The following is a 14,729-nucleotide window of genomic DNA, read 5'->3' as shown; positions in this document are numbered from 1 at the left end:
TCATGTCGTTTTGACCCTACTTTATATCGCGAATTTTTATTGCAGCAAATAGTTTCATTGATTTTAAAACGTTTTATTTTCCCCGTACCCTAGCTAGACCGACTAGTATGCGTATCCCTTTGATTTTTACTTGAAATCTAATTGTCTCGTTTTTTTTAGTTTTGTTTATTTTGTGTTGGCATTCGTGTGTGCACGTTAATGGACAACTTTATCCTCATACGAAAGACGTAAGAAAAGGATTTAATACATAAAAACAGTATTAATTCTATCATGAATGGATATCATATTAATATCAGTGTATTTGTTGGAAATAATGACGTTTGAATATAGAAGTGACCACCTTGTTGTGCCTAGTATCATTTGATTTTATGTAGTATTAAGAATCATTGCTAGTAATAGATGTGTTTATTTCTACCCTTTTTATTGGATTTCACGCTGCTTACGCAACAACAGAATATTCGGTTTCATTTTCTCCTGTCCATCTTCTTATTTCGGTTGTGGTGTAACCAGTAAGAATTTCGGCTGCGACCGCAGGATTGACGGTTCAAAACCGCCCTAGAGTCAACCAAGCTTTTCGAAAAAAAAATGTTAGCAGACGTTTTATAGGGGATTGAAGCACGAGTTCAACATATTATATAGCCCAGACAAATCTTTGCGTAGGCTTGCCCGTAGTCCTCAAACAATTGTGAATTTAAAATTTTGAAATTTGAATCGAATTCAAACGTGTAGGCGCATCTGCGTAGGGATTTGTCAGTGCCGTGCACTTTATCCGTACTTTATAGCTTTTATGTATAAGTACTGAAGAAGTACACAAACTGATTGTCAAGCAGTCAATATTTGGGGTTACCGCTATTCGCTTTCTTCTGGAATTTTCACGTAGGCCAGGATTTTTTCTGCAACGTATTGAACTAAAATCAGCCTCTTTTCAAGGGAAAAATTGCAAAATGAAATGAGGATAACTTCTCCCCTATCTCCATTTTTCGAATAACTTCTTATCCAGACCTTTTCTCTACGTTCTCCACATAAATCCTGTCCTAGACCCGAACATAGGATATCCAGCTTACTTACGTGTATGGGGAGTTTAGGAATCAAAATAGTGAGTACAAAAACGTTCGGTTACCTTGTCGAAGATAGTTCCTCTTCACTAAGATATTCACTCCATAAATAAATATAATCTAACTTTGAAAATGAAATAGAGATCATTTCTAAAAACATAACTTATAGAGTAAATATTGTGTGTGGTGTTGGTACGGAATTTTTGGGAACTGTTCATCCATACGTTTCATCACTCTTGAATTCGTAAGCGAAGAGGTACACATTGCTATTAGACAGCTTCATTTAGATTCCAATAATCCTTGATTTCCTTGTCCTTGTTTATGAATTCTTAGAAAATCTGGTTAGGAGCAGCTTTGTATGAGAAACAACAAATTTCTACTCTATTTTGTCCCTCCGATGCCGGAAATGTGAGCTCAATGTGTAATTAACTCACTCGCCTTGCTCGATGAGGTGATAATCTAAACGGGCGTGGTATTATTACACGACGGGCATTTCAGATCTGGAATTCTGTTGCAACAAAAAAAAATCCACATCAACTTATGTACTTTTGACAACTGCTTTATTCACGGAAATGTAGCACTGACATGCATTTTTTACCATTATCCTCTTATGCACTTGTCAGCCTTGTGAAGTTACTTTAGTTACGTTAACAATTCTTTTTATCCCTTACCCTTTTTCAAAAATTTCTCGTAAAAATACTCTTTTCAACAGTGATGCACTCACGTAACGTATCTCCTCATTTGGAATAATGTATATCAATGATATTTCTGTGAAATTTCATGTACTTTTTTTAAAATTCTATCTCATTTGTACTTGAGGAATGTTTTAGTAAACAGAGCGCTAAGAGGATCTTGAACTGAGAGTTATTTTTAGATCTCACTGATGTACTGTCATAGCCCTTTTCCACACAGCTTTTTTTCCATTAATAAAATATTTAAAACTTCGGAATGAAGTGAAGTCGCTCCCTTATTGCTAACTTGCGTACCTCGTCTTTTTTTTTCTTTTTTTTTCAACAATATTAGAATCGGGCGGTGTTCTTAGGTCATAAACCTCTTATCATACTTTTATTCAACGAAATAATTTTCTCATGTGAGGTAGACGCTGATGGATGAAAGTTTTAGAAAGTTGAGAGCTATTCACAGCAAACATCCCTGTTTTTTTTTTGATATAATAATTTCCATAACAATTTTTTTCCTAGTTTGAACTGCTTCAAATTAAGAAGTATAAGTCAAGTCTTATTGATCTGTTCCTTTTTTTTCGAAAGAAATAAATCTGGAAGAGGAATTTTCCCTTCATTTTTACCCAATTTCGTATCCATTACAGATCCAGAATGTTTTCTGCTCAATGAAATGTGCTCGTGGAAAACTTTTTGCTTTGTTCTAAGATTAGTTTGGAAATTGTTGAGCTTTCCATTCCGCAAATCTTCTTCCGATTGAACCGAAGACATCGCCCAATTATAAAACACAAGACATTACTAGTCTTTGGAATTACATCTTTCCGTTTGGACGCGTTAAGGCGTCCGCGCATCCAGATTTTGATTAGAATGCCTCCTGGGGAGGGCACACGAGCTTCATATGAGTAATTGCAAAATTTGGCCTTGCCTAGACTGCGACGCGGAGCGTGAACCTTTTTTTTGTAAGAGAATGGGATCTCACCGATTCTCTGGACCAGCAGGAATTTAGGAGCAAGTTATTCACATATTCGGACTTCTGAAATACTATATAAATTTTCTGGATATTTTTAACAAAAAAGTTAAGTCGTTTGATCGATGACTGCTCCTATTCCTTTGCAGGTATTAAATTATTGCATTTTTTTCCATACTATTATTTAGAGAACCATTTTACAGTAGATAATTTTTCTCCTTTAAATGTTACATGTTTTTTCTAATCTAGTTTTTTTTCATCTAATCACTAAGTATATTGGGTTTGTTAGGATCAAAAAATTATCTTTATACTCTTGTTGTCTTTCAAAAATATCATGAGTATTCTCTACATTCTGTTTAGTTCATAAATTTTTATACACAAGTTTTTTTTCGTGTTCAAAACATGCTGCATTTGATAGTGGACGCAGTATCGCTTCAAGTAACTTCTCACGTTGTTGTTTGACACCTTATTTTTTTGCCATAGAATTCTACGATTTTCCTGGTATCTATGTACAACGTTTTTAGGATAAAATTTTTCCGCTTTGTCGTTATGAACATGTCAGCCATTAGCATATGAAATGCTGCTTTTTACAGCACTCGATACTTGGGATGTTTTGAAAAGCAACTTGAAATTCCTCCATTACGATGTCCCCGGGGAATTTTAAAGAAACATTTCAAATATGCTCGGTTAAATTCCGTTCCAAATATGGTTGTTGATCATCTTTTTCGTAGAACGAATCAAAAAAGAGAGGGAGGGATTTTGTATTGGACTCCGCCGCGGATTTTTCGTTAGGAAACATCCAAATCATTTGTTGCAATGTCACCGCTTCATCGGAAACGATTCTTGGTTTCTGAAATTTTAGAACCTACAATTGTGAACAACATTTCACGCAATAATGAAATTTTATCTCTATGTCTATCTGGCTCTTAATGGTTGAACTCCGATGTGATATCCTAGAGTATCCAGAGTTCCTACAAGTTCAGTCTCTTAATCCAATATATTTGTGTTGATAGGATAAGGGCGATGGAAATAAAACCTTCACTGGCTCCTTGGTTTTTTCCAGCCATGCCCCATCCTTTATTATTTGTTTGATTTCCTTGAACCTACTCTCTTCTTTTAGCCACTGAAAAGCCTCATCCAACACCTTGTGAACCCGTATTTTCACCTTTCTTAAGAAAAAAAAACCCAATAAAATTGTTTAAATAAACTAATGAATGGATTTTGCTACTGACATACAAATTGTTTATTCACTCTAACGTGTGTCACTATGATGCAAAACAAGTCTAGTTTATTTGGAGCAGCATTTTTCCAATTTTACAAAAAAAAATCAACTCTGGTTCAAGTTGTTTTTGCAGGTTTGTTTTTCTTGAAGAATATCTGTAATATAATATAACTGATCTAAGAATTTATATTATCGAACTTTTCAACTGATCTAAGAATGTTGAAGGCAAAGCTGAGGTCCGAAAATGTCGGACCTTTCCTTTTCTTCCATAAGTTTGGATTAAATTAGAGTTTATAGTAGTTATGTTTTAGATCATGGAGTTTAAAAGGAAGGTGAATCATAGTCCTGAAACTAGAACTCTTTGAGATCTTTGAAAAATAGTTTATTATCTGTCTTAGTTTTTGAAAATAACTGTAATTGTAGCTTTTTTTTGCCAATTTATACATAAAAACAAGAGTACAAGTTACAGGATTGACAAAGTTAGATGTATAAGAACTTTTAAAACTACAGCAGTTTTTTTGGAATTCACGACTGATCCACATTTAGTCAAATCTACAGTCATATTGTGGTAGCTGAATTTTTATGCATATTTTAAGCAGAGAATCCCCGAATCCGTACTTTGACAGATGACAGCTCTATTTTTATTTATGATGGGGACGTAATAATTAGAATTTGAAATGTAGCACGAGAGAGAACAATTTTAAAACATCACTCGACTCAGACTCTTGTAGACGTATCATTAATGTGAAATCTATTAATTTTCATCTGATATTAGAATATTCCAGTTAAATACCTTCGTTTGCTTACGAAAATGCACACCATACATCTTAAATTTTCTATTGACGAGATGTGAATACGCCTTGAATCCAATTACATTTCTAGAACAATACACTTCCGAAATCTTATTCTTGTTTACAAGGAAGAAATAACAAAGCTGGATTTAGCACGCACTCACCATCCTTACTATGCCACACATTCTTTAAAATTACGAATCTTAGAATGTGAAGACATTTATAGACTATGCATGAGATTACAGGGAACAATCGAATTAATTGTCTTTGAAAAAAAAATGTCCAGAAATACACTAAACATCGATGCTAGGACACTTTGTTTACTTAACTGCTATTTCTGAGTGAGGGGGAACGCATTCAATAAGCTGACGACAAATTTTGAATTATTACGTAGTGAGCAATTCCTTTTAGCCAATTTAGTGCATATAAAATACTTTCACTTTTATGCTAATAAGTAAATTTTATTAATTATATTTGTCCATGGGAAAAAAGCTAAGAAGTTGTATATGAACGGCATTCCAGTACTTTCGAATGAATTCCCTACTGAAAATTGATATTCTCCTAATCACTATGGTGACAATCCTCTGCCCCTTGTTGTTTATTTTTCCTTTGACGTTCGTCTTCTTCAGATACGCTTCCGCTTTTTTTTTGTTTGATTACTTGTTTTCTACAGCATCACAAAATCTTATGACTTTTCTTGCTTCTTTACAGGTTATTTTCTTTCTTGTTTCTTTCTTGTTAAATGTTAATTACATTACAATTCATATACATTTTTCATCTCTTTCCTTCTTCTGATTGCGTTTTTCCGCAAGGATTTTTCGGCTGTCCACCACTTCCAGTATTTCATACTGCCATTCCTTATTCTTATCCTACAGGTACAGTATATCTTCACTGTTTGTGAACCACATATGTGATACGGTTGAGCTTTATTTTTTTTGACCATTCCCTTGCTGTCTAACTTCTCGAGCTTTTTGAATCCATCTAATTTCTAGGATTTATTTTTGTGGACCTCAACTGATGCGAGTGCGTGTACTTCCATAGTGCCGAGAAAAAGTTAAAATGAAAGCTGAGTGATGTAATATTCTGCGTCATTAAATTCTTTTCTCACTTAAATAATAATATCATAGCAATTGGCAAGATAATATTTCTCTAAAGAACACTTGCACTATCTTGTTTATTTTCACGATCGGCTACAAATTCCACTAACTGCAAATTCAATTTGAATTGTCTTTCTTCGAAAATATACATATGTAGCATGCTCAAACATTACGAATTCTTATTATTCCTGTGTTATCAAGGATTAAAAACAAAAACTACAGAGATTGGAAAAAAACTATAACGAAATCTAGTACATTATTAGCTACTTAGAGTCGAATACATACTTTCATAGTTGAGAAAAAACTCACGTATCACTCCGTTCAGCTCCAGCTTGTGATTTTTTTTTCGAATTTTCCGGCCATTTCTCTTCTCGTTTCCCATCGAATTCATATTTTTAGATACATGAATCTGTTTTGCTAGAAAAAAAAATTGATGCAAATGTAACTAGAAGAGAATCCAAAGCACTCTGCTTTGTAATCCTTAGCCCTCCCCTTCTCCCGTTCTCCTCCTATTGCAAAATGACATATTCTACCTAATTCAATATGAGAACGGTTTCGCTTTCTTGCTTCTATTTCTCATTATTTATGTGCAGTGCTAATAATAGTAATGGTAGCTTTTTTTCTGGATCTAGATCCATTGTTCAAATAAAATGCATAAATTGCTATTTCTTTACACACGTGGTGTCGATTTTTTTTAAAATTTACAGTGGTTTCTTTCTGAAATTAACCTCACTGAGAATTTTTTTAGTGATCGAAAAAAGTCCTCAAAGAATTACTTGAATAGATCATTATTTTAGAGTAACATTGCCTTTTTGTTCAATGCACTGTGAAATTTTGCTGTGGTCGATCTTCTTATTTTGAATTTCGCTCAAAAAGTTGAAGTTATATTTGGTTCTCGTCCTTCCTTACGGTTTTTTTGTCATCCATGTAGTTCTTAAATCTTTTTTTCACGGAGAAAATTGACTGGAATTGTTGGTACCTATTTAAAGGCCTAGTGTCTACTATTTATTCAAGTACATTTGCACTCATTGTGTATACATAGAGTATCGTAATTATAATTATGTGTAGATTATGTGTAATAAAGTTAAAGAATAATGTTTCTGGCGTCAGTCAATCCGATTGGGATGCGCTCCCACGTTCAATTCATTTCAGAATCGTTTGAGGTTCACGAACGTGTAACTGGCCTATACAGTGACTTGCGGTGGCTAGCCGATGTTCCAAGTCAATGTTTTTATCCTCCCAAACATATCTAGTACCAATTTATCGACCCCGGAGGGATGAAAGGCTTGGTGAGCACCAGGGCGGATTCGAACCATCGAGCGGTCGTGCAGGAAGCGGAACCTCTAACCGCTTCATTACACCCCCTCGTAGATAAATACCCGTTTTTTATTCTTCGTTGACGCTTTATTTTGTTCTCTAACCATTTAATTCTAATCGTGGTTGAACAATTATCTTAAAAACCTTATCATCAATTGAGGTGATTACATCACTATTGTAATATACGAAACAAAAAAATAATAACAACGAAAGCATAAAGAGTCTGCTTGAGCAAATTAGATGAGAGCGAGAAAGATTTATTTGCTTGATGATTTGATAACTTAAAGAGATTGCTTTGATTTTGATGCTTTAATTTGCTAACTTTTAGAGACATTGAAACGTCCAACTTAGAAAAAAAAACGCAAAAAACTGATACAAATTTATTACTACACTATTTTGTCTTACATGATGTTGCTTGAAGAATCTAACGATTTGTTACACGTTCTCGTGGCCAACATAAGAAAGCTATGTGACTTATTGGGTTGATAAGAGAGACTTGTTAGGATTTTCCATAGGTGTGATGATAGGAAGGAGCCGGAACCTATTCAGGTGATGGAGGTCTAGCTCATGGGGTGCAGCTCAAGTGATGAGGATTCGTTTGCCTACCGTCTAAAAGTGAAGGATGTGGGAGCACTGGCCCCAACTATCGAAATTGTACAGGGTTTCAGGAGAAGTGGAGAACTTCTAGGGCCGGTGTAGCGCACTCGGTAAAAGACTCTGCTGTCTGCATGATCGAGAGAAGGTTCGAATCCGCCCTACTGCTCTCCAAGCCTTTCATCCCTCTGGGGTCGAGAAAATGGTACCAGACTTTTCTGGAAGGATAAAAACACTGATTTGACACATCGGCTGGCTACCGCGAGTCATTGTATAGGCTAGTTACACGTTCCTGAACCTCAAACGATTCTGAATTGAAGTGAACGTGGGGGCGCATCCCAGGTGGATTTATTAACGCCAGACACTTTATCCTTCATCCTTTATCCTGAATTTTTGGTTCTTGATCTATACCCATGATTTATCATGTGATAGTTTTAGAACACTCCCGAAGATTCTCCGCAAACGACATATGTAGCCGCGTACCACTCCTTAACTTAAAGTTAAGGTCACGATGTTAATTTCACGAAGACACCTTCAAGCCATCATCTTATTCGTGGTAGTGAACATTGGAGGAGAACATCACTACTGCCGGGACTGTCCAGCGCTCGTTCGCTCGCTTCACAAAAAAAGACACGATCTTCGAGGATCCAAGAAAGCCCACCTCTGCTGTTTTTAGGATTCGAGGAGGATGTTCCACTAGGAGCTGCTCCCACGAAGATACACGACCACCCCTGCCATTTACGCCACTCAGCTCCGGATGTTCGGCTTCGGTGCCTCTCCTCCATGATAACGCAAGACTCCCTATAGCTAAGGAGACCCATCAAAAAATTGAAGAGTTTGGCTGGGACACTGTACTCCACCCCTCCCTCCTATTTTCTTGGCACGACCCCCTATGATTATCACTTATTCTTCCCCTCAAGGCTGGGTAAGGCAAGTTCCACCAAGTTCTATTATATTACTAGGACGGTCACCGAGTTTTTCGACTTCCCTCCCCAGTTCTGGAAGAAGATCGCTGACTTTCCCTCTGGGTGAAGAACTATAGTGGCCAACAATGGCGATTATATTTTTGATTGATTTCCGTTGTAGGTTGAATAGAAATTAAAGGTGGAAAAACTGCAAAACTTACAAAACATTCTTATCAACCTTAAACTTAATCATTTTTTGAATTAGTATCCTTATAATTAGTTGAGTTTTACTGATTTCGTTCCATTTATATCTCACATTATAGTCTCTTCTCTTTTTTTAAGCGAACACTTCCGTGTTTTCATTAATCCTAAATCCTTGTCATGTGCTTGCTAATCAATCATAAGATTCACACTCGAAGGGTTTCCTCTGCTATGTACATCAAAGCCGGATTTCTCCTTCATCCTTCATCTTTTCTTAATTTTTGCTAATTTAAAGGGAATTCTAAAAGTTTTCTCTCTGTTTTCCTCTTTGTACACAATCAACGATTTGTGTGCAAGCATCCAGAGATATGGCCGACCTCTTCACTGACAATCGTTTATAATTCAATCGTCGTTATTACGGATAAAGTGCTGTTAATTGAGAACATTTCGTTACTGCGTAGCATTTGAGTACCGGGTACTAATCTGAATCCATGATATCGGCTTTTTTTTCAAGGAGTGCCACCCTTATTCAACAGCTTTTCGTCTTTTTTCGTTCTCTTCTTCACACCTTTTTTTTTCTCACATGTTGGGCAATATGCTGCACGTTGAGTGGCCTGACGATGAGCAGGTTTGTTGTAATTTTAATTGCAATTTTTCTTCTTCCGTTTACGTACATATGCTACGCATTTTTTTTGAAGATTTCACAGAATTTTTTCAAATGAATAACGTTAATATAATGCTTACACCTAAAAGTGTAGAAAAAAGTAAAGAGAAACTGACCGTTAACCTGTTTTCAAAGTGGAATATTCACGCAGACGTTCTATTTGATTTTCTCTATCATATTTCTGAACAGCGTTATTTTTTGTTCAAGTGCTATTAACACTCAACAAATCAATCGACGATCAAATCAATTTTTTTCAGAAAAATTTTTTTTACTACTTTTTTGGATTTTTAAGTCTTTATTCTTCTTGTACGATTTACCATTGAACTATACAGTACGAGAATAGAATAAAAATACTTATAGCAATCTGAGAACAGACTCCGATTTTATGAAATTATTTTTTATTTAACACTTTTTTCATCTGAATTTTAGAAAATGTTTCTACTTCGTGGATTTATCGCCTAATTTTTTTATTTCCTTACGAATTAAAAGTAGCTCCGATATGATTTGGAAGCGCAGAGAGTTCCAGAAGAGCGTTTATCATAGGATTTGGTGTAAGTTATCTACTTGTTCATCGTGTTGCTACAACAACTTTAGTCGAATTCTTTGGTAAACTTAATTTTTCCACAACTTAATCCTGATCTATATGTAATATATTAGAAGGAAGTTTCCCCAAGGTTCTTCATAAAATTTTAATTGATTTCAGTTTATTCCGCTTGCGATAAAATATATACGATTTCTAGTCCTTATGATTTCTCACTTGACATTCGAAAAAAAAAACTCGTAACCAGCAATCTTTTACCGTTCAAAAGAGAGCGCTGTACTCTGCTGGATAATTCCATGCTCACAGGAAAAAAACAACTTGGATTTTTTGGTTTTAGGTAAATGCACTCAATTCTGCGAAAATCGTGTAGCTTCGAAATACCAAGGAATGAAAATATCATTCTTTTGTATTGCATTGACGCATGCACTTCTTTCGGATTCTTTTTGTTTTCCTTGAATCATGCAGAATTATTCTTTGTAATTGAATATCAAATATGACAAAATGTTATTGTTTTAGGCTGAGTAGAATTTGCAGGAATCTATCCAGCAAACGTAAAGCTAATCCATAGGAAGCATCAAGCTTTTACCACAATGCTCCATCGCTTTGGATGAAAGTGACATTATGTCCGGATCAGGAGGCGTTGAGAGATTAATAGCTGACTATTCCATAGCTGGATGGCGATAGCTTTATACTTAAATAAAATCCTTTCCGTAGTATTGGACTAGCGTTGACCGTTTCTGGAAGTTTCTAGTGTTTTCTGTTAGAAATCCAGCATATCCTTACTTGTTTGCATCTCAACGCTGAATCGATGACATGTCGTGGGAAAACATGCTCTCGGATACGCTCAATGAACACTTGGAACAAATAAGTTATGTGAGGGTGAGGGTGGCGAGTTTTAATGTGATTAAATTTGGTGAAAATTTGCAAAAATCTCGAGAAATTCATTAGTAGCGGAGTGCAGGCTGTAGGTGCGAGTGTCGTGTAACCAAGCTGCTTTTTGATGAGAGGACAAATCGGCTTTTCCTCGTTCGATTACGCTAATGTAATCCTGAAGATATCAATATCTGGTCATTTCATCTTCTGGCATCTGCATTTTACAGTTTCCTTAACCTCAATTCCGTTCATTCGTAACAATTTTATGGATAGGGCTCTTCTTATTTCACATTTAAAAAAAATTACTACCACGATACGAATGTTTCTGTTGTTGAAGCGTTGTCACGTCGTATTGGTACGAGATATCGAGTAATAAAATCATTCCTCATAAAGTATATTATCGTGTTAGGTGGTGCAGAGAGAGGGAGAGCGGGTGAGGGAACGAGGAAATGTATTTTTTTTTCAGGTAGGGGGAAGCATATGGAAAATGTTGTGCATGACAAATCTTGAGACGTCATCAAACAGCCGTTGAATACTTCAATAAATCATTGTTGCATGGAATAGACCACAAACGGAGCGACAACACATATCCCTATCCCTCTGGACGTTCACCACTCATCAAAACGAAAAATTCCCGTAACCTTCGTGAAATGTTCCTGAATACGCTTCCTTTTGGTGAAAAATATGTAGATGTTCACTACAATTCCTAAATATACTATCTAAACTATCTAAATTTTGCATAATTTTAATTATAAGCTAAATTCATCATTTTTCAAATATTTGTTGATGATCAATATTTTGCAGATTATTATTAGCACAGAATTGAAACTAATGGTTTCATTTTAAATGTCTTTTTTCTTCTTTTCTTCCCCCGTTTTTGAAAATCTCAATATTCCTCATTTCGTTGCTGCAGAAATTATTATGAAATATGCATTCCTAATGAAATATTGCAGCATTCACATAGGTTTCTTTATCTTAGCAAACTTCCAAATTCTGGATACTCGTTTACTTGATGTAAAATAATCCTATGCATATGCTCTACCTAGAACCTGGATTTTTTGCATAAACAAAATTTTCCGAAACAAAAACTTTATTATATTTCTAAATTGCTACAAAGCAACATAAAATAGTACAATGCTAAGCAATTACATATGAAATGAATTGTAAATAAATGTAAATAACATACAATAATATACTACAGTGTAATAATCATAATCATATTTTCCGGAAAAAATTCGTCGGTCTCTACGAATTTTACATTGATTTCTTTGCGGGTAAAAACTTTTTAAAACTGCTTAGCTGATTTTTCTTTTCATAGATTTTTTTTGTTAAAAGCCAAATATCCTTCATAATTCATCATTTTTGTTTGAAAAATTTCACACAAGGGGAAACTTCATTTGTCTTCTTTTTTTGTTTTTAAGCGCTGCATCTCCAAAAATCGAAAAGTCCCGCAGCAGTCACTGGCTAAATTGAGAATGAAGGGGTTCTTCGTACCAAGTGAACATTCCCTATTCACTGGATCGAGGATATATGTATGGATATTGCGAACACAGGTTTACAGCACCTAAGCCACGAACTTATTTCATTTACAGGAATTTTATAGAATCATTAAATGGGATTTTAATAGCCGAATTTTTATTAGTTGTGGATGTTGGCTTGTCTTTATATTTAGCAGCCCATGGATCCCAGAAAACAACCTTGAAATTTCACTGGGAGTCAGGACGAGATTCGAAACCACAATAATTACTACGAGATGCTTTTTTTTTAAATTTATTATTTCCTGAACAGGATAAGCAGCAGTGGGATCTGGAATATTTTAAATCAAATTGATATCGGTGCAAAGCTACACAAAGCCATAAGCTGAAATGGACGTGTACGCTTCCACAGCTAATAACTCGCTGAAAGAAACTCTCATCCAAGTCCGTGGAGTGATCCAGTGATTGATTTCCGGATAAACCAGCCACGTTAAGCGCTTTCACAAGTAGTGAAAATCATATAAAAAGAGCGACTATTCCCTCCTTGACGTTGTTTAAATGAAAGACACATTTGCATATCAGTGTGAATTTTTGGCGGAGGACCTTTTGAAGCTCGTTCGAAATGCAATGAAACACATCACAGCCGACTCTGTTGCAATGTTTTCATGCTGCAGTCCGGAGACAACCACCACCACCACCACCATCAAAGCAGCGATCCATAGCATACATAGCCTTGGTTCGTTATTCTGTGCAAAAACTTCACCAATTGGCGCACTTGCCTTACGCCGTTATTCCTGACTGTTTTCCCGTCAACGAAGTGCCGTCGTTCCTCCATTTAGGAGAGTTCCACGCGTCCACAATCCCTACGGAATCCTTTTTTTCACTTTCTCAATGGGTTCATTCACCGTGTGAAAGACGCTACACATATCCAGTAATCGTCCGGATATAAACATTGTCACGACAATGTCTTCGCATAAGCATCGTTCACACAGTGATCGTGTTAGTTTGGCTGGTGAAACTATCCATTTCTTTTTTTTCTTTTTTGAAAGCCTACTGTAATGCTTGCTACTTCACATGGATTGTTGGATGGAATGTGGATGCTTGTTTTTTTTTTGTTTTCACTTTTTTTCGTGCTATCGTTTAAAGAAGTTCAAGATGACGTTTAGGCACAGCGACTCCGTGCCATGGAGTCCAGGACAGGATCTGTTGGTGACTGCTCAAAAATAGCTAATTATAGGACCAGCAGGCAGAATCTGTTCAGACGACGGTATGATTTTTCAACTCCTAGCATCCATTCTACCTCCCTTTCTCACAAATCGTATTTATTCCTGTTTTCGTGGGAAATGTGAGTAGAACGAGAGGTATTAGGGATGTGTTGTCGAAAATTTTCGCTCTGCATTATTGATTTCTCGTGCTTTCATATTCTTAAGAGAATCTTTTCTGCTTTGTTCACCTACTTTTCATGTGAGAAAACAAAATAATAGCGGCGCCTTCCGGAGATTTCGCTGTTAAGTCGCTCTTGTAAACAGGTGGTTATGGTATCTAACAGATCCACACATTTCAACTTATCTGCGGAACGAAACAAAATTTCGCTTTCTTCTAGAAAAGGCTAATTTAAAGCTCTAACCAGTCGGACTTTTATGGTCTCGTTTAAAACTTTCATTTACTTTTTATCTCTGGAAAAATTTCTGCAAAGTCAATATTTAGGAGAGCCTGAATGGTACAGAGTGAAAATTATCCATGACATCTTTATCGCGATAAAACAATTTCTTTTAAATATCGCGGGTTACTACTTTTCCGCTTTTCTATACAACGAAATTCAACTGCAAATATATATAACCTATGGGAATGGAAAAGCTAGGATCGGAAACCATGAAAAATTGAAATCTCAAATTTTCCATGTCAATTGTATTTTTAAATTCCCTTTTCAGGAATATTTCCTGCTAATATTTATTATTTCTGGTCGACAATTTAAAACATCCTTTGTCCTTCCCAAAATTAGCGTCCTCACAAAAATCTTTTTTTCTTTGTTAATGAAGCGAAAAAAAGTGGTCCTTACGAGTTCATTAGTAATACTGTACCTTTATATCTTTTATAAAAATATGAGATCCTTTATTATTTGTTTGCTAGCACTTAGCAATGGAAAATAATCAAGTATTAGTGTACGGTAATGTTTCAGCTCAACAAGGAGACGAATATCGAATGCTCAACGATTGGCCGATTTGGAGGATTTCATCAATCGAAGGTTAGTTTCCCATTTTTTTTCCTTAAATTGTATGGAAGTCATAGTTTGTGGCCGTAATCCTACGTTGCTACTAATAAAATGAACAGGTAATCAAGCAATAAAATA

General features: G+C 35.7%; 1 protein-coding gene across 3 annotated transcripts in view; it reads left to right on the top strand.

Annotated features, from left to right (window-relative positions):
* Positions 1 to 14,729, top strand: part of RB195_026002 (uncharacterized protein) — a gene marked incomplete at both ends in the record, with an annotated part of 65,771 nt that overhangs the window by 16,420 nt on the left and 34,622 nt on the right. For 2 of the 3 annotated variants that reach the window (XM_064214356.1, XM_064214357.1), the window contains 2 exons: positions 13,546 to 13,646; positions 14,559 to 14,624. In XM_064214356.1, the coding sequence (XP_064070236.1) occupies positions 13,546 to 13,646; positions 14,559 to 14,624 (167 nt within the window). Of the gene's footprint in view, positions 1 to 9,409; positions 9,455 to 13,545; positions 13,647 to 14,558; positions 14,625 to 14,729 lie in introns of those variants that run through there. The other variant, XM_064214355.1, reaches the window with a different exon arrangement.

The sequence above is a fragment of the Necator americanus genome, chromosome X, assembly GCF_031761385.1.
Source record: "Necator americanus strain Aroian chromosome X, whole genome shotgun sequence".
Classification (NCBI taxonomy): Eukaryota; Metazoa; Nematoda; class Chromadorea; order Rhabditida; family Ancylostomatidae; genus Necator; species Necator americanus.
This window is presented reverse-complemented; position numbering and strand designations above follow the sequence as displayed.